At 40.4% G+C, this 21,425-nt stretch overlaps 1 protein-coding gene across 2 annotated transcripts; it reads left to right on the top strand.

The window, feature by feature from the left end:
* Nucleotides 1-1,740: 1,740 nt before the first annotated feature.
* On the top strand, nucleotides 1,741-20,865 carry LOC131447942 (zinc finger protein 516-like). Of its 2 annotated transcripts, none has more exons than XM_058620048.1 (5): nucleotides 1,741-2,152; nucleotides 13,626-15,112; nucleotides 16,764-17,948; nucleotides 18,036-18,094; nucleotides 19,051-20,865. In XM_058620048.1, exons 2-5 carry the CDS (start codon nucleotides 13,804-13,806, stop codon nucleotides 19,099-19,101), a joined length of 2,604 nt encoding a protein of 867 aa, XP_058476031.1. In that variant the 5' UTR covers nucleotides 1,741-2,152; nucleotides 13,626-13,803; the 3' UTR covers nucleotides 19,102-20,865. The 2 variants fall into 2 exon arrangements, with proteins under 2 accessions (XP_058476031.1, XP_058476032.1); XM_058620049.1 differs by lacking the exon at nucleotides 1,741-2,152 and adding an exon at nucleotides 13,258-13,443.
* Nucleotides 20,866-21,425: the final 560 nt, after the last annotated feature.

Genomic DNA, 21,425 nt, shown 5'->3' with positions numbered 1-21,425 from the left:
GAAAGTTAGAGTTCGATAAACCCGTTATTTACAACAAAGAATGAATATAATTTGAAAGTCAGTGCACAATTAAAGCTAGTTTTAAAGCTAAGATTACATCACTGGGCATCATTCTGTTTCCAGCAGAGAAATAGGCAGATCTGTGTAGACAGTGGTTTTGATGGCACCTTTTGTAAGAACGAGAAAACATACACTTCACCATGTACTATAAACCTACAGCACTAGTTTTTAAATAGCACCCTCTGGTGGCAAACGTCTGACATGACAACAAACAGCCTGTGTGATTGTGTTGTTTATGGAAAGAAGGTGTGATTTACTGAGGAAATACAATAGAGGGTCATTGGTAATGTTATTGGCAGCAGTTAAAAATGACCTGAGATGCACAGCATGAAAAAATGCAACAAATTCAACAACAATGCATTTCCATTTTATCACACACAATACACACACACACACGACTCATTCAGGCTAATGCAATATTCTGGCAGTAAATCCTACATTCATGAAGATTATCAGCTGACTGTTCTCCACAGCAGCAGCAGCCTGAAACTGTGTGAGACACCCCACACCACAACTTCTCCGTCTGAAAACGTCTGAAAGTCACACACAGCTCAGTAAAAAGACGACAAAAAAGACACAAAAGCCTTCCAACATTCTTTGATATAAAGTCTTTGTCACAGATAGTGTTGCTGAGTTTTATCACCCTACTTTGCCATATTATACATTCAATTACATTACAGTTATATTATATTCCACAATATAGTTTTCTTTGTGTTTAATGATAGTGTGTCTATATGTAGATGGGAGTGTATAAAAACTATAGTTTACCTTGCAAGATAATATTTGTTTTTAATTGTATCTCATACAGGAATAAAACAATATTAGTGTAGTTAGGTCAACATTCAGATCTTGATCCAGATTAACACTGTGAAAACTATGTAGTCTAGACAGAGGTTTGCATTCTGTTAGGACTTAAAAAAACAACAAAACAATACAATATAATTATTATTACTAATGAAAATGATCAATTGTTGTTGTTAGTATGGGTCTTTTGCACAGCAGCCATTTTGAAAACCACAGGTGTAAATAATCAGGGTGAATGATGGCTGAGTTCCATTCAGCTTCCTCGGTTTGGGGGTGCATGCTGGTTCACTGAAACTCTGTCCTGACTTCCATGAACTGAACAGAGGAGCCATTGTTAATATGATAACATATTCACATGTGCTTTTCCTTTTCAAACATACCATTATCATCATCACCACTATGTACTAACGCTGGACAGCTCTATTCTATAACTACTGAGCCTGAAACTGCATTTTGATTTATTGCACTTTACCTTTTTATCATTTTAATATTTGTATTATCTGACTTTTAAAGTGCTTTCTAGAAAACGTTTATATGCACTACTTGACTTTATGATTTCACACACATGGGTATGCACTTTAAAATGTACCAATTATCACTTTAAATATGTCTTAAATTAGTTGTATTATTGTTCTGATACTTATCTATAGTAAATCCCAAAGACAAATGCTCTTTCTCTCTGTCTCTCTCCGTTTGTGATGTGTAAAGCAGAAGACGGACATTTTAGACATTCAGGAAACTAAGTGACAAAAGCAGCCTTTGTAGTCAGTCAGTGTCTCTCTGAGTCTGTGGTGGGTCTTTCTTCTACTGTCTCACTTTTTGTTAGAACAATAAATACATACAACTATTTCTGCGCAGGATATTTTTGATACTTCCTGATCACGTTAATTAAAGTCAAACGTAACCATCAGTCCGCGCGCGCCCGCGCGCGCACATCGGTCACCTCTCTCAGCTAGGTTGCAGGTTGCAGTGTCTGGGGAACAGTCGCGCGCGCGGGCTTGTTATTAACGTTAACAACGTTATCTCTCGCGTCACTCGTGCCCCCAACAACGACTGCTGCTGCTGCTGCTGTGGTGAGAGGAAGAGGAGGAAGAAGAGGAGGCTCAGGGGGACAGAGGGAGCTGTGGTTCAGGTGCTCCGCTGTGATTGAGACTTTTCGTCAGAGATGAACCCGCGGCTCTGGAGCAGCGCCCCGACTTGACGACAAGTGTTTATCTGTTGAACCGCCATTGTTTTATCGGTGATGGGATTCCTCCAGGAGCGACCTGCCGCCTAACCCCGCTGTGAGGTAAGGACAAGTGACGCCGAAGTAACCGAAAAGAGACGAAAATATGGGACTTTTGAGGTGGCTTTTTTATTTCGTAGTGACTCCAACTGACGCGGTGTTTAGTTGTTGTTGAGTTTGTGCGGCGGCAAAGTTAACTACAACGTCCCGTCAGTCAACATGGATGTCAGTTAAGAGTGGAACGCGGCCAAGTCGTGTGTGCTCCCTCCACTGTGGTGACCCCGCACTGTCGCCGTCATTATTAGGCTGTTACAGTGATCTCCGCTGCGGTGTGCCACAGCTGTGAACCGGCTCTCGGTGAACGCTGTCAAAGCACGCAAAACTTGTGGTGAGTGAGTGCAAACGGGACAGACAACAAGGCTGCCATTGTACCGGATCAGCGGTGGATTAACGGAATTCCTTTTCTCTGCACCGTCTGAATGGCCTTCAGTCTGTGTGTGTGTGTGTGTGTGTGTGTGTGTGCGTGTGCTCCTGCTGTGGCTGCAACATCTCAAACTCATATCTTTGGTTCCCTTTAGTAACAGTTACTACACCCCATCACCCCATGATATGATGTCCAACTAGGCTGCAGTGGAACATGTGGATGGGACAGAGCAGGCCATCATATTGTTGTTATCAGGGCTTGTGGATGAGTGTTAAAGATTAGTCCACATTTGGATGCATCTAACATTCAATTTTTATTTTTAATTACTGATTCATTGTTAGCCTATTAATAATGTAAGGAAATAGTAGGGGGGGGGGGGACAAATCACAATTTCACACTCTTCTTGTCAGTATAAAATCAGAAGAGCTGCAAAATCCTCACATGACAAGTCACACTCAAAGAATGTTTGGCATCTGTGTGCCATAACACACTAAAAATGGCATGTCTCCTTCATAGAGGAATCATCTTATTGTTTCAGGGTGAGTGAATTGCATGACAAGAAGATGCGGGTGGGCTTTTAAAGGTCCAGTGTGTTGGATTTAGTGACCTCTACAGGTGATAATGATAACAATACACAACTGTTAAAACACATCAAACAGACTCTACAGTTTGACAGTAAATAAAAGTGTAGTGGTTTCCATGTTTTAATTCACGTTTGGCTACAGACATTTTGGAGGGATAAGGACATATTTTACCTTTACCTTTGCAGCTGTTTTAAAGGCACATTCAGTTTTGTTTACACCTAACAATCCTGTATATATAATAATCAGTGACACCCAAATGTGAGACTGCAGATTAGAACAAAAGGTGGACTTCCTCTGCTCACCTCCTCCTCTCCTAAGTGTGATAGGAAACCACCGTGGTCTTTATATAGCAGAAGGGATGTCATTCTTTTTCATTTGCATTACAAGCTTTGGCTTTGAAATGTAAAATGAATCCTCTATTTGGTTTGTCTATAGAAGATATAGAACATACGTAAAAAGTGGGCGTTTAAATGGAAGTCTATGGGAAAAAGACCCTATTGCTCACTCAATTTACAACATCAGTAAACATTTGAGGAGTTACTGGTCTTAATCGCTAGTTTCTGGTCCTCTTCAATAGAATAATAAAAATATCCTTGGGGAAACCATCCCGAATGTTACACACTGGACCATTAAACTCAGGCTGTACACGGTTAATGAGCAGGAAAGATAAATACAGTATGTTTGACATTAGCCTGTCTGTCATCATCACTGTGGAGGGAAAAGATTGTTATGTAGGCTGTAAATAAGTATAATTACATCCCACAGACAATGAGACATGGAATTTGTTTTGAGCTCTTTTTAGGTTCTGGCACTTGCAGACAATAACAAACATGGGTCCACATTTTTCCATCCCTCACTCCTCCACCCCTCCCACCGTCCGTCCCTCCGTGCACTTGCACATCCTGCACAACATGCACCATCTCCAGCTCTACACCCCCCCCCCCCCCCCCATCCCTCCCCCCCCAATATGTGGTCAGCCAACATGTGGGGAGGTAATCCCAGCTATTAGGGTAATCTCCTCAGCATGACGATCAATAGGGGAGGGTGTGCGGCGACTACCAGACACAGTAGCAGGGGGACAAAATTTGTGCTAAAGAAAAATGATTTAATCGTGTAGACTAGGTCAGGAGACTGGGGTCTGGACAGGGGCTGGTTGCTGGAAAGGGGGGAGGGGTACACACACACACACACACTCACAGAGAGCACACAGGAAGATGTGAGGGGACATCTTCAACTTTGGGCAGCTCCCTTGTGTGACAAAGGGCTGAAACGTTTTGTTTGCTATAGTCTCAACCAAATGAAAACAGAGATGCAGCGACACATCTGGAGCAAAAACTCAAATGGTCAGTACCACACAGACTATGTCAGCCTTTTCTCCATCCCAAAATATGCAACAACAACAAGAGCATTCTTGTGCAAGATAAAACTGGTGAAAATGAACAAAATATGATAAAATTACCCTTTCTGTCCCTCTGTAACAGTCACTGTCTGTTGCAGAAACAAATAACCACGACCACATGAAAATGAAGCTTTTGTGATAGAATATGATTTTAAAGGGAGGGGAAAAACTGGAGGAGGAACACATGTCCCCGTGAATTCCTTGTAGGGTCACAGCAAGTGCTTGAGGACATTTTAGATGGAAAATCATGCTGTTGATGACGTCCAACATACACAGACCTCTGTTTGGACATGTGAGTTAAATCCTCATCTGAAAAAAAAATCACATGCACACCAGTAAATTAAGCAGTTATGACAAAAACAATCTGTGCCTCATGGTGACTCGCTATCTTATCATTTATCAACAGTTTATGATTTGCAGGGGTTCAAGTTGCAGGTTTACCACCAGTTAAATAGTGACACTGTGTTGTTAATTTTTCCACAGTAGCACAAGTGCAAAATATGTATCTAAGCCTCTTAAAGAGTATGTGTGTGTGTGTGTGTGTACACATGCACCTTGTGCTGAGTGTGCATCCTTCCTTTCAGTGTTATTACCCAACAGTGGAGCATACAGATGGACCACATACTGGATTCACTCTCATGTAAACATATGCTAGCTTTCTTTAGTGTTGTCTTTCTCTGTATGGGGTGTTGTGTTCGACGTAACTGGACATTAAGAAATTCAATCTGATGTAAGGTGACGACATTTTAGCAGATGTTAATGAGGGCTCTCTTGATAATTATCTAGTCGTTGTGTCACATCATGGAAACAATACTATTATTAGATGTATTAATGAAGAATGCACTCAAATATAAAACACAGCTGATCTCTTGTTGCCACCAATCTGAAAATGTGACATTTATGTTAACCTAGGTTCACTATTATTTGGCATTTTATGTAATGAAATAAGATAAATGAGGGATCAGCTGATACATTAGTCAGTATTACTGGATCAGATATCCAAAAAAGAAAAATGTAAAATCTGACTTAACAACATTTTAATAAACTAATTTTGTCTGTGACAGCAAGATAATTGTTACACTCTTGGAGCATTATGTTTTTAAAATGGCGACTATGGCTATGTAGTAAGCTCAAACAACTCAGTAGATTCCTTAATCAAGTTAAGTAATTTAAAATATGTAACAAGACTGTATCGGACTGATATCAGTACCAGAAGATTCTCAAGATTGGGATATCGGTGTCGGTATCAAGTAGATATCAAGCAGTCCCTAAGCAAAATAATAGTACAGGAAGGACACATTGTTTACAGTACAAGATAAGGAGAACAAAATCAAATAGGATTTGAGAAGAAAACGGGAAAAATGCTAACTATGGTGACTATGTCAGTCCCTGTTGCTGTTGCTAATAGTACTTATTTTTATGAATGATATCATGAAAGCCCTGATTCTGCATAATCAACTGCATCATTCTTCACTGTTCAGGAAGCAGCTTTTCTTCAGTTGTGGTTGGAGTACTTGAGTAAAATACCAGTGTGAGTGAGCACTGAATGGGCTGATATGATCTCCAGTTTGTGATGGTTGGAAAGAAAACAGAGAACTTGCCCTTTTAGTCTCCAGTGGAAGAACTGGAGTGCAAACACCGACAAAATGTCCAGATGGAAGATGGGAGGGATGAGTAAGGCGTTCACAGATCCCTTCTGTTTGGCCCCATTGAGGCAGAGGGAGACGAGATTGGATGGGTCTGAGGGAGTCGGGTTACGATCGGCCCATTCTACTCCAAAGAAGCGGTGGTGTAAAAGATGCAATACCCCTAAGGAAACCTAATCCAGACCCTGCTGCCAGCTGTCATTCTTATGCTCCAGGGTAAAATCGCTAAGCAGGTATCCCCTTACCCTCCCTTCAATCCTTACCTTAATCATAACAGCATATGGGAACGAGAATGGCAATTCTGATCTTAAATGCGGACACATTATACCGTACATTACTTAAACAATGAACCTAAACTTCACAGAGCACTGGTTGTAAAACAAATCAAGTATCAAGTTTGGTATTTGGCTAACATCAACACCAAAGTCTTATCTAAATCATAGAGCAGAAATGTAAACAGTGCAGTCACTGGGGCATAAACACTGGGGGTAGTTATACTATGGGATTATTTAACCCACATATATGAGATACTGCTTTGACACCACAGTCATTGTTAAAGGAACAACACCACAAAGGATTAAAATATTCCAATAGGGAATAAAATAATCAATTTATGATCAGATATTATGTTGATTTTAAGAATCTTAAAAAGATAGGAGGATAATTTTCCTGGTGAGACCAAAATAATGAAAAACACTTTAAAAGGAGATGACTTGAGAAAATTAATTAGGATAGCAGCCATTTTTTATTTTATATAAATGATGTAAGAATATGAATAATTTAGCTCACTATATCATACACTTACTGGAACAAAATCAGTTCATTTATTTCAACAAGATGATGAAAATGATAACACTAATGAAATTCAGTTTTGCATCTTTTGAAAAATTAAGCAAACATAATTTTGTAAACGTAGCTAGAGTAACATGAATATTGCTTAAACTGTACTACTACATTACAATTTTTATTCTTTGCTAATCTGTGATTATTTGCTCTAGATTGCTCTGGCAGTGTGATCTGTTTAAATGTTCACTTGTCAGGTAGCACAGAGGCTGATAAGGTGAAAGACAGAAAAGCAGCCTGATGGAGAGACATGAAGAGAGGCAGTCAGAGCGAGTGTGAGCTGACCTTGCCATGATAATCTAATCCCTGTCGAGAGTGCTTTTTTTAGAGAGCAAGTTAATGCCAGCAGATTATACTCCAGTGTCTCCAACACTAGCCAATCCACACTGAAAAGAGAGAGGTGGTCCATGATGGATCCTCAGCAGATAATTTAATCTGAGTAAGTGACAGCCTTTGAAAAACATTTACAGATTGCATCTCTTCACCTTTGCTTTTCAGCTTTCAGTGGCATTGTTCAGTTAATTTCCACTTGTGTGCTCTCATTAGTCACAGTGTGTGTTTGTCACACAACTGGTCACAATTCTTCCCCTTATTTTCTCTTTCTCAGTATCACATCCATGTGTGTGCTTTATCACACTGTGGGCCGTGCATGATAAAAGAGCACTCATTGAGGAGCTCATCTCCTGCTATGAAGAGTAATCCCTGTACATGTTGTGTGACTGAGTGGAGAGATGGACAAGGAGGGGGATGGGGCTCTGGTGTGCACAAGTTTGTCCGTGCTTGTGACTGTTGAGCTCATGGTTGTCTAATCTCTTAGGTAGACCAGGCTGTTTGCACACAGTAGTGTTGAGTTTCTGTAACTGTTTTTCGTGCAATTAAGTCGTTTGAGTAACATTTCCCAGTGCTGTCTTTGTCATGCATCAGTATCAGGCTGTGAAGAGGCATATTATCATCGGAAAGTGATCCTTGAGTCATTCTCTGCTTATTATCCTGCTAACGAGGGCTGTGTTTTGCCAGAAATCAAGTGATACATATCCTGAAACGTGGATGATGATACAATATATTGTGGCATATTGGGATAGTATAAGCAAGGTGATATATTGTAGTTTTTCAACTAAATAGTCATGATTTTGGGGGCAATAATAGTCGTCTCATAACAATTTTCCAACAAAACCACTGCAAAGGACATATTTTAGTGTATTTTTCTAACGTAGTGTTTGCAGCAGCAGTGTCCATGAGAATGGCAGGATGGTGCAGCCTACATTTGTTCAGGTTTTTATATTAAACGGCCTAATTGTGGATTATATATATATTTTTTTTTTGTCTTTTGTATCCTCATTTAAAGGCTTTGGTGCTCACTTTTGCAAGTTGTGAGTGAAAATCATTCCAATGGCACATTGTTATTGATGATTGTGTTAAATTTTAGCAGCACAGCTCAATAATCTAGCTGAATGAGTGCAGGGGAAACACTTAAACAAGCTCATCACCAAACTGTGTGTTTTTTTTGGACTTAATGTTCTTCATTTGTCATTCAGTTGTCACAGGCTGGTGTTATTTTATTTACATATTCCTGCTGTCAAGGAGGTTATGTTTTCACCCATGTTTGCCGGTTTAAAAGCAGAATTACTGATAAGTAAACAAGAGATTTTGATCATTTTGGTGGTGAGCCAGATATGGAAACCGAATGGCCTTAAGCGGAGGTTTGTTTTAGTTAATTTCAGTATTTGAAAATATTATATTTGACATAAAAAACACATTCTGAGAGGTCTCAGGTTTTGCTGTCACAGGTTGAAACAAACATTAAGTCAAAATGTCATTTTCAAATGCACCTTAAAGAAAGTGCAAGATAATACGGTCCAAAAGGGAAAAACATACAATATCTGGTATGCAAGATAATTATTTGGGATGCAACAGTACACATGTTTGTGTGCCATTTAATTTGGTTCAGTTGTAATCCAAAATGTTTGTGATTACCTTGAAGAAAGAAAATAAATCCATCCCATGGGATGTTAAGGTCACAACACCAGCAGAGCCTAATGTAGTGAACATCCTGTGCCAACTGCAATGGCACAAATCATGCTCACTGTTACTGCTCCTCTTTTAACTGTAACATGTAAAATGAGCCATTTGCATATCCTGTGCTACTCTTATATGGATATTAATCATACATTTTCTGAAATAATGTATTCGTTTTTATTTTGTGCATGAAGGTGTTGGCTGTGTCCATATGCAGACACATTTTTTTTAGATGTAAAGCTGAAGATTAAGACAAAAGACACACGTCATAATCTTAGAATATAATTGCCCCTTATTCTGCATCAACAGGAGTAAAAAAAAAAAAAACTTGTGATAATCTGTGTTTAAGTTTCATTTTATGCTTCAGTTGTGCTTTCAGTCAGTGGACGCTGACAGGATTATTGGATGCAAAACAGTAGATTCGAGGCTTAGTGAGTGACTATGGCTTTGAGCACTAGCATAAGGACAGTCACATGCTATCTCCAGTCAGGGGTATGTTGTTGGCACAGGTTTGTTGCTGGTTGTTGAGAATATTTGGATGACATCAGCACACACACACAGGCACACAGGCAGATAATATGTGTCCAGACAGTCACAGGGAACACATACTTCTACAATTACAGAATTTTACTATTCTAATTGTATGTTTATTTAATGGTTTATTTAAAGTAGAGGTATTTGTGTTATTCTGGCTTATTTGTTGCAACATGGGAATCACTCGCAACTGTGTGTCCAGTCCCTGGCAGGAAATGACACCCTCAGTTTTGGTGCAGTGACGAGGCACGCGAGGAGTGCCCACACAACACGCCAGCAGTGGATATTTTCTTTCAAGTTCGCACATACACTCACATCCCTGCACACAGGCTCTCAGCATCAGTGTCCTGACCATAGGGAGTTTGTGCTGAGCTGGTTGGGATGTCAGGATGAATCAATGCGAGGACAGCTGACTGGACATGCCTATTCATCTGCCAAAGAAAAGAGAGAGAAAAAAGCGAGTGATTCTGAAAGAAATGTGCTAAACCCCTGGAGCATGTTTGGTTATCTGCATTACTTTACAGATCCTCCAAAGGGCTTTCAGTGTTCATGGAATGAGAGCGGGAAAGGTAGAAGAGATGGAAGCGATAGATATTTTTTGTTGTGGAAATGTGTGCAGCTAGGGTAAACAAATGTAATTTGCTGTATGAGTGAGCTAAAGCAGGATATTGCAGAGGCAAAAAATATAGAACACACTAAGCATGTAGGCTGCTTTGACAAAGGCCTAAGCTCATACTGTAGAGGCGGCTAACTCCATACTGATGGCCCGTTTATTCCCATCTGTTGCCCTCAGCTCCTCTGACTTTATCCCCATTGTGTTAACTCATTACATTCATCTTAACCTTAACCCCTTAATTGCCACCCTCTAGTTTCTCTTGTACACCCCCCCACCCCCCTCTTGAAGACAGCGTGCCACATTGCCCATGTACTAATCTGATGGCGTCTGCCTACCAAACACCTGCCATGTCCGGAAAAACCCACTAAACTCCTCCCATATATTCCAGATACAGCACCCATTCCAGCATGAGCGGATCAGCGCACACGACCGCGTGCAGGCAGGCAGGCATGCGGACAGATGCGACTGTGGATGCAGCTCCTGATAATTAGACAGACAACCTCATTCCCTGAAAAAAAAAAATAAATCACTGGAGAGTCAATCTGTTTTTCTTTTCTAGCCTTTAAGTGTTTGTGCACCAAGTTTTTCCCCCCACATTCAAAGACCGACAAGACAAACAAGAGTTGTCTTTAATCCCGCCTCTTTGCTTAGACGTGTGTTTGAAGACGGTGGCATGTCGGCCAAGGCCTCTCTGCTTCAACAATAACTCTCTCGACCCCCTCAATGAGGGGCAGAGGGCCAGACATGAGGCGATGTGACAGTTCTAGTGCGGCCAACACAATAGCAGGTTTTTCTTTTGACTGCCCGGCTGACTGCCAATAAGACGAAGATACATTTCTTTAGTCTAACAATTAGTCACGTTTGCCTGAGGAACTTGCTTAACCACGTCCGAGGGTGCCATCTTACCATTTTTTAACTTGGTGTTTAACACTTTCAGTTAGTTTGGTACTAGTTTCAGTCAAATGTGTCAAATGTCAGAGCCTCCTACGACTTTTATTAACTATAAAAAAATGAAATGATCAAAAGATAATGGTAAAAACATAGTTATTATGACTGCAACTTTAAACAGATGTGCAGATGTTACATTACTTACTCTACCCACCATCTCGTTTTAGGGCAGAATCAGTGCTACATGTGTGTGCATGTGTCTCTAAAATGAAGTTCATTGATAATGTGTTATTGATCATGAATTAGAGTGGACTGGCCCCTTAGGGTTCATCCTGGTTGACCAGGAATGAATACATCTCTTCATGCTTCACCTCATGCACTCAATTTAGGCATAGGAAACCAAAGGACACACACACACACACGCATGTTGAGACACTGACCCGAGCACTAATACATACAGACAGGCATCGCTCACCCACGGACAAAGGTTTTTCTAAAAATCTGTGTGATGCAAATTACCATCTCTGGACCATCTCTGTAGAACGGAGTTTGTGTTTTGTCACACAGGGTGAAGCTGCATAACATGCTGACACAGTGCATATAAAACCAGCATCATTGGAAGCTAAGCAAATGTGATTTTGTTTGACAAATGGTCATCATTGATTTGGAAGTAAGAAGTTGGGACAAAATGTGGAAAATAAATATTGTAAATCATTCAATGTAGTGTGGCAGTTGGGGATTTAAGTGGAGTGCCCAGACAAATATACTGATATCACGAACTCAAGTATCTATTTTTTATTATTTAACCAGGAAAATCCCACTGAGATTAAGAGCCTCTTTTTCAAGGGAGTCCTGGCCATTATAGGCAGCAGCAAATACAAAACACTCGACAGTTACAAATGGACACAGTTAAAACACAAACAGAAAACAAATAAAAGAATCCAGATTAAATTTACAAGCACATTATGAAAAACAAGTGCATATTGTGGAGGCAGCTTCAAGAGTTTCCAGTCTTTCTGCAACAAGGTGCAAAATGGGCAAACGCTCTTTTACCCAATTCAGTACGGGCAAATGGAACAGAAAGCAACAAATGATCTTGTGAACGGAAAAAATACAGATCAGCACTTCAGCGAAATTACGGTACAAATGTTGGTGAATTATCTACCGTTACTGATCTCAGTTTTATAGTCGTTTTAAACAACAAAGCCGTTCTTTGCTGATGCTTTTACTAGCCATTTCAAATACATAATTCTCCAACTGTCTAACACCATGGCTCTGGTGGTACTTGGAGGGAAGTCAGAAATACTGCTCTACTGTATATTCCAGGGTGTGTGAGAACGGAGTGGAGCTGAGGAATTATTTACAGAGTGTGTAGAAAATTAAACAAATAACAAAAAAAAGGAAAATAAATTAAATAATTAGAATCACCTTATCTCTCGCTCCATCTTAATCTACTGTCACTATATCAGTGTGTGAAGTATATGTGAGCAAGAGGAAGATGATGAGAGAGCAAATTTTCTTATTGGGAATAAATCTGCCTCTGCTGTATTTTAACATTGGTGATAATGATGTTACTTCAAGAGCTCAATATCTTCTCAGATAGTACTTGGTATATAAAGTTGGAGAACCACTGGTCTAACAAATTCTTCTCCCATAAAGAGGTAATGAGCAGCTCACAGTATCACTCAGCTAAAATGTTATTGCTGATTTTTATTTACATTTTTTTTCAGAGTCTGTTGAAAGTACGGCTTGCAAATTATAAAATTTTGGGATTATATTGGATTTGATTTTGACAGACCAATACCAATACTGAGTATTGTACTGGCTCTTCCGTACTTGGTAAGATCTCGGTTCATAGAGCCTTGATACACTCACAACATGAGTTAAAGTTGGGTTTAACAGCTGATGATTTTATTTCTTCTCATCAATAACTGAACCTGCAATACAATATATGAAACAGAATGAACAAGTACTTTAAAAATACTAATAATATAAATCATTTTCCCCCCTGTGCAAAATCCAAACATTGTTTTTTGTTTTTGATTCACATCAAAGATCATCTTGATCAAAGGCTTTCTTCGCAGCTTAAACACCGTGTAACTACATCTCTAAATACTGTCCAAAGGCCGTCCCGCATGTTCCCGAACATGCATCACCTAAGCATTGTTTGGACATTGTCCATTGTCATCAGTATCAGGACAAACGTCAGAGCAGTTCAGCGGCAGAGCAGAGATTGAAGAGCTTTAATGGCTTTAAAGATCTTGTAATAATGTAAACCCTGCAGTGGATGTCAAAGCCATCAAAGATTTGAATCTCTGGCTCTAATCATGTATTTGTTGTCTGACCCAGCAAACTCCTGAGACCTCTGCTGCACAAATACTATATCTGCAAACAGTATACACAGGTTCAGTAGTAGTAGAATATTTTATTGTTAATTTTGTAAACCAATGAACAGTTCCTTTTCACATTCATCGTAGCCTGATGATGATTGTCCAAAGATTGGTTATAGCATTTGACTACACTTATGTTTGAAATAAATGTGATTTTTTATTCAAGCCTATTTTTAATTTCTTATTCTCTTTTCAGGTATTTCCACCAGCATGGATTTCTTCAAAGATCTGGATGGACTATAAAACTGTGATGCTTTGCAAGTTTTTCATGGCTCTTCTGAGAATTTGCTAACGCCTGGAATACAAACTTTGCATAGTTTGAGGATTGATTTACATAGCTGTGGTTTTTGACAAACCGTGGTCCGCTAAAAGTAATGGAGACAGAAGAGAGGGAGGATGTGTCACAGAAACATACAGCCAACATGAAGGAGGAGGCCAGCGAAGATGTGACCTCTGGCCACACCTGTGGGGTGTGTGGTCGCAGCTTTCCTCTCCTCAGCTCTCTGTCCCAACACATGAGGAGACATACAACAGAGAAGCCTTACAAATGTCCATACTGTGAGCACAGGACAGCACAAAAAGGCAGCCTGAAAGCCCACATCCGAAGCCATAAACTGGGCCTTTTGGACCATACTCCCAGTGTTAAGGAGGAGGATGGGAATCAGAAGCAGACCGAGAACACTGAGACTCCAGACCCTGCAGAAATCACGACAGAAGTTACGACATCTGAAAAATCTCCTCAGGTCAATGGGAAGGTGAAGAAAAAAGCAACCAAGAAAAAAGTTAAGGGGAAAAACAGTGTCAAGACAAATCAAGATGGGTCTTTTTCTTGCAGTCTTTGTAGCCAGGTTTTCCCTCAGGTACTGCTCCTTAAATCCCACATGGAAAAGCACCGGAGCTCACAGGATCACGGTTGTCGGCTGTGTGGACGCCGCTTCCGCGAGCCATGGTTCCTCCAAAGTCATATGCGCACTCATCGGGTCAAAGACCAGTTGCCGGGCAGAAGCAACGAGCCACCCGCCACAATCAATGAAGTTCCCCAGGACCCAGCAACCCTGATACATAACGAGTGCCTCTATGAGCTCTGTGCTGGCTGTGGTTACTTCTTCTGTGACCGGGAGACCTTACGAACACACGAGAAGCTTCATAAAAAGAACCACCGCCACACTCCAACACAAACTCCACCACGAGATAGTGAGGCCTCTGAGCAGGAGATTGCCAAGAGGTATTTTATGCAAAGTCTGAGCCTCACACACGCTGGTGCTAAGGATCCCTCAGAGGAAAAACGCCTGGGCTTGAGAATCCCACAGCTGGATCCAGTTTGTAGTTACCAGGCGTGGCAGTTGGCCACAAGGGGACGATTAGTGGAGGCCACAGAGAAACGGGAGGAGAGAGGAGCTGATGCTAAGTTGCCACATGACACAGACAAGGGTGAGAATGTTCCCCTGAAGCAAAAGAAGAAGAGAGAGCGAATCAACACCTCCTGTTCTAATGTTAAGAAGAAGAAGGTGGACGCAGTCCCTGATCCCACGTCACCCCCCTTGGCCCACACTAAAGGTGGCGACAAGAAGAATTGCCACAAGGATCATAGCCTGTTCAACGGACTTGGTCATGCATTCTATGAAGCACTGCAAAATAAGACACCTAAACCAAGCAACAGTATCAGGAGCCAAGACCAGGAGGGTAAGCCCAACACACTGCTTTATTAGAGCTACAGTGTAAAGGCACAATTAGTGGTTCAAAGTACATGAAATTAGGAATCAATTACCGGACTTAGTGTGTGCTGAGGACAGTTGTTTCATATCCACGTCTTATTAAATCAAGTGGACATTTTGTGAATTGGACATACTAAAAATTGGGAATGCTGAGTCTGCATTCCTTTCCTTTGATTTTGCTGTAAAGTAAAATAAACCAACCTGGCCATCAATGTGGACAATTTCTCAGATCACTTTGTTTTAGGTGGAAGAGGAATTTACCATTTTGTTGTGGGAAAGGGAGACCTCTAGTGAAATTAGAATTGTATTACAGCAAATGGAAATAACACAAATATATAAAAAACACCCACAGTTTTAAAATCATTTCATGGATGTTTGAAATTTACTTACACAACGTTCTATTTTGTTATTTATTTTGGTAGCTTTAATGAATGAGCACATTGCACAAATTTTTAGAATTGTTGCACACTTGAGGGACAAGATGACACTTTGACAAATAGATTATTTCCTCAAATACTTAAATAATGGGAATATGGAATATAAATCAGGGTCAGTCCAACAATAAAAAAAAAACAAAGTGAGTTTGTGATGCTGTGTTTGCACCTTAAAATATTTCCTTATTATTATCATTATTATTATTATTATTATTATTATTATTATTATTATTAATAAAACACCACCTCAACCTTTTGCTTGAATGACTGAAAATCTCTTTGTCCATGTAGATTTATTATTTGCTGTCAAGGAGCAGGATTATTACCAAGTCTGCTTTGCCACCACATTCGCAAATGTATTATTATTATTATTATTATTATTGTTGTTCACCAAGGATAATAGAAACATTTACATTGTCACTGAAGTGATTTTGTAACTGACTCGGCGTCACATGCATGGCACACTGCCTTGCATATCTCTCTTCTTTAGGCATGTAGAAGCCTCTTGTTTAGTGATATAACGGTCACATTTTGTACCACGCTGCACACACTGGTGCCTTCAGTAAGTCACCTGCCGAGTTTGAGGCCTGTGTGAAACCTTCCTGGATGAAACTCGTGCTCCTTTCATCATGCGCACTTTGCATCTCTCTATTAATTAGGCATGCGGGAAAGTAATCAAAGGGCTCGTGCCTTTGATTACTTAGAAGCCCAAGACTCAGTCGGACATGAAACCAAAGTGTGGTCAAAAAAAATAAACAGCTGAGCATCCCAGCTGATTTTCAACTGATTTTGTAACACATGCAGTGACACATCAAAGCAACACTAACTGTTGCCATGACATCAAACTCACCTGGACACAAGCTGACACACACACACACACAGACAGACACAAATAGATGTTTCTTAAATTAATCGATTTATAGAAGCTGTGTTACCAAGTTGCCACCACATTCTTAAATTAATTATTATTCACCAAAAGATAAAAAAAACAAAAAAGTTACTATCACTTCAATATCAATGTGAGACTTTCAGTGAAACTTTAATAAAGTGATATATTGTTGTTATAATTATATTGTTTTGACCAATGTTACTCCAGATCCCTGGTGGCTTTTTTTGTTGTTAAAATATGATACGTGAACCTTTATCATCTGTCACTTACACTGATTCTTTTGCTTTTACTTCCAGATAAAAAACCCTACTTCTGCAAACACTGTGATTTCCACACCGTCGATGCATCACAACTCAGGTCCCACCTGCACAAGGACCACCAGGACCTCCTGGAGTCCCACGGCAGACACAGCACCATTTTGGACATTATAAGCCAGAGTGGTCCCAAAACCTCAAGACATCCTCAAAATGTTCCAGAGGTCAAACGGCCAGGACAGACCTGTGATGACGCCGTCAGCCTTCTCAATCTGTCTGCTTTACCTGCTCATGAAGGAGACGGTACGGTGGATTTTTCAGTTAAAACCGAGGGCATTGTGAGACAACAGTGTCCATACTGTTCACATACCACCAACTACCCAGAGGTACTTTGGGTCCATCAGCGCGTGGCGCACCGCGTGGATGGCAGCAGCTCTGTGGCACCTAAGTGGGCACCGTGCACTAACAGTCTCAAGATCCTAAAGGCAGGCACCTCTCAGTGGAGACGCACAGGGCCGCCACCCTTCCTTGAAGGCAAGGACTGTCCAGCTTTACCTGCTCCTAGAAGTCAACGCACACAAGCCCCGGACGTCTCAACCCCAAACCCCTCGGCAAGGACCCAGTCTCAGTCCAAAACCCACTCACATGTCCCCAAGTCCAAGCACTCCTCAAAGGACTCGCACTCCTCAGATGGGACATACTCGAGTGCGAGGATGGGACTCCTACCTCAAAAGAAGTCTGCTGGACACAATAGGGCAGTGGAGGGGGGAAGTAAAAATCCCAGTCCCCAGGCTACTTCCTCCAGCAGTATTGTGCACAGCAAGAGTGACTCTAGTTTCCAGCCAACCAGCAGCCCCAAACACAGAGGCCACAGAGCCGCCGTGGAGGGAAACTTCCCTCAAGAGGGTTTAGGTTTTATGTTGGCCCGGAGTTACGATAGGCCTTTGTCTAACCCAGCTGCAGAGAGACTCCGTCCTCGCAGGCATTCGTATGACTCCTCTTCAGGTCTCAAGGGCCCCGATCTGTGGGCTCCCGTGAACACGTGGGGGCTGCAAGGGAGCAAAGCATATTTTGAACCACTCCTTTTTGCTCAGGGAAAAAGGGAGTCAGCAGGAGAAATGCCAATGGACGTTGATATTCTGAGTCTCCTGAAGAATTACAATCCCCACGACCTGGCTGCTCTCTATCAGCACTGGGGCTTCATCGACCCCAGGATTGAACCACAAGGTTAGTATCTCGACCATTGTTCAATGCTACAAAATGGAATATTGTAGATTTCTTTTTTTATAATGAATGAATCACTTGTCTTCACAGCAATGTTGCAGTTAAATGGATATTTTGAAAACCATTCCTCCTCTGAAGCTTCCAAACAAGTACGTTTAATTTAATTCATTATTTGACAACATGTGGGTGCAAATATAAAGCTTTACATGTGAAAAAACAACTTACAGCAGTACAATATTGTCCCATAATCATAGTTTTAACTGCTAAGTCCGTTAACATTAAAAAAAGTCCAGTCCCTCACAGTTGTTGAGGGTACGTCTTCATCATCCGTGTTTTCCTGCTCTCTTGGTGATAGTCCGTCTGTGTCGGGAGTTTTCCTGTCACTGCCGCGCACACGTGCGTCTGTGTAATGTCATGTGTTCGCAGGCCAGGCTGTCAACTCCCACAACCTGGCTGTCTCGTCGTCCTCATTTCTGTAAGAGGCACTGACAGAGACGAGGCAAACAAACAATACCGAAAATAAATAAATAAATCAAAACGCAAACACTGTTGTCCCCCCTCAGGGTAAAACTTGCCCACCATCTCCATATGGTGTTTTATCAGCCTGTCAGTCAGGCCCGCCCTGATGCTACCTACAACTGTTCACTGTTTCTCCTCTGTCTCCTCCAGTAGTGTGTGGGCAGCACTTTAAACAGGGATATTGGCAACATCAGAGTCTGTAGGGTTTAAGAAATACACATCAATGTAAACTAATATTGACAACACTGTGGGTGATATTAAACTTATCTTGTGAACGTTTTTTTTTGGTTGTAAGAGCTGATAAATTATAAGATAGGGTTTATTTTCTCCAGTTTCATTCTGTCCATTTCAATATTTTAATTCAGTACACAATGCCTCTTTATGTGTAACTTTTCATTAGAAAGACCTAATATGGTATCTAGTGTAATTGCCATAGAGTTGTTCTTAATATCCAGTCTTAATATGCCCTCACATTTTATACTTCATTTACACACAAAATGTCAGTGTCAGTGTTTTTGGGCAACATTGAGTCAAAGTGAGTTGTTTGAACAGTTACTAATGTCGTCCTTTCATTTGTGTCCTGCAGACAAACAGCCGCTCCACTTCGTCCTCAGGGTCTCTTCATAAAGAAACGTGAAGAAGGCGCGTCGCCTTCCAGTCGGCTTTCGGGGGAACAAAATAAAGGAACCAGCCATAACTTGTAAAGAAACAGGGCACGGGATAGTAAAGCAGTATGTAACTGCATGTAAAGCAGTGAGTTGCACTGGTTGCTTTATTTGAAGTGTTAAGCATGCTGTTGTTTTTATTTATGTTAAAGTTATTGAGACACACGTGGACATAATGAGGCAAAATCACTGAGACGTATGGGTCAACATCTCAGAATGGAAGTGAATTGAGAAGCTAGAGTTTAAAAGGACAAAATAATCTTCTATAAAGTACTCAGACATTTGATGGAGAAAATAATCCAATAAAGTAATAGAAAAACGTACAAATACAGATGCCACTAAAACATTCAGAATCAAATGTAAGCTATGCCAAGAATGCTTCACCTCACTGTTAACTATCTATGCACATTCAGGCGTTCACTTTGATGACCATGATGGAGCCTATGAGCTTTTTTATTTTTTTTGGATTCAGGACTATTGCTACAGGGCATCAAATAATAATAATAATAATAATAATGTCAGTTTACACTTTCTTTTCAGTTCTAGTGAACCTCAACAGCATCCCATGACACAGGCAGCAGCTTCATTAGAGCTTAAACAGACCAGGGTCCAGGCACCAGCACCGTTAGTTCACCATCCCACACGGTAAAAGCACAGGATGCACTACTGATGTTATTATAACAATGAATGCTGAGCAACAATCTGATGTCATGAAGTGGCTTTAATTAAAGAAAAAAAGCAAGAAAGGCCATTTAATGTCTCTACAAAATCACTAAGATGATTATTATTCACCCTATTTTGGACACATCTGCCATAATAACAATAACAACAAACCACTGTCAGTAAACTATTAACAGGCTGGGTAGAAGGGGACCCTCTTTAAAGGCACAATGGTTTTTATTATTTAACTTAAATTTTTCTAGTGTGTCGTGGCACAACAACATTGAAAAGCAGTGCTCTGCTTCAATTTACCATTCATCTCAGATCAGGGACACGGTGTAAACACCCGCACTCGTTCTATATTGTGCGAGTAAAGTAGCAGTTGAATTCTGTCACGTTTGTTTATAGCTAGAAGTTGTAGCTCTTATTTCAGGGATGTGGTGCGGACTCACATCTGCCATTGAGCGACTGAAAGCAGGTTTAAAGACTGTAAAATATTTGTTGTTGACTTTTTTTCAAAATTGACCTCATTCTTATTTTGTTTTCCTGTGTTTTCCGTTTGTAGTATGTTCCCGTTCATGCTATTTAATTCCATTGATTCTGTGTATTCATCTTCCATAGAGGAACGGTCTATGCATTTGACAGAAAGCCATCAAGTTATATAGATTCTTGGGAGATCTTGCGAATACATAATTTATTATTGGAGTATTAATGCTGACTTTATTTAATGAGATTGTTTTGTTTGCTAAGAGTGATATTTAACACTCCCAAAGTACTTGATATTTGTAGTAACAACAGAAAATGTTTTTTCGGTGACTCACTGAAGTTGAGGTCGGAGTTCAGGGTCGGCAGTGAGACAGGTTTTGTTGAGCCTTTAATCTTTTATTTTGAAACTGTTGTTTGTAAAAAAAGAGACTGTGAGACAGTGATGTTTTGTGAAAGCCTGAAGCTTAAAGTTCTTTTTGTGTGACTGTAAACATGTTTCATGGATAAATAATAAATATGTTGGCATTAGAATTTCTATTTTCACCACTTCTACATCTGTAAAGTTATTCAAATAAAGTTGGTTAATTCTGGATTGTGTTGTTGTGGCCATCAGTATGCACGCGCACACTCAAACTCATTAGCTTTTTTCTGTCTTTACGGGGACACAATGCGTCACATTGACGGAACGGCCGTCATTACGACTGAATGGCTGTCCTTTGTCCTTGAACGGTGCCGATTTAAAGATCCACTATGTAACCCTTTTACACAGAGCGCATACACAGATGACACGTTTGCTTAAGCACATTAAGCATTGCTGTAATTAAGTGACGGTTTGTGCCATCGGACAAATCCCAGCAGTCTCTGAAAGCTGAGAAGTTGCACATCAAAACCAACAGTAATTTCACTCACACTGTTGCAGGAAGCAGGGGGATCAGCATCTTTGTCACCAGAGGGGAGAGAGTTGAAAAAACGCCTGTATGTAGTTTTTTCTTTGGACATGGAGACAAAAACTCAAACAAATGTTATTTTAAATGTTTTTGCTGTTCAAATGTATCACACAAACTCTGGTGTTCATGTACAACTACAGTGTTTTTTCTAAATAAAACTTTGGTTTTCTTCTATTTTTAATTGTTAATACACTATTTTAACA

Source organism: Solea solea, chromosome 20, assembly GCF_958295425.1.
Source record: "Solea solea chromosome 20, fSolSol10.1, whole genome shotgun sequence".
Lineage (NCBI taxonomy): Eukaryota > Metazoa > Chordata > Actinopteri > Pleuronectiformes > Soleidae > Solea > Solea solea.
The sequence above is the reverse complement of the archived record's forward strand: the minus strand, read 5'-3'. Positions and strand labels throughout refer to the sequence as shown.

Bases quoted from the DNA above. Each gene is read 5' to 3' on its own strand.
- LOC131447942 (XM_058620048.1), top strand. From the start codon at position 13,804: ATGGAGACAGAAGAGAGGGAGGATGTGTCACAGAAACATACAGCCAAC. The intron at 15,113-16,763 runs GTAAGCCCAACA...TTTTACTTCCAG, and splicing joins CAGGAGCCAAGACCAGGAGG to ATAAAAAACCCTACTTCTGC. The intron at 18,095-19,050 runs GTACGTTTAATT...TGTGTCCTGCAG, and splicing joins CCTCTGAAGCTTCCAAACAA to ACAAACAGCCGCTCCACTTC.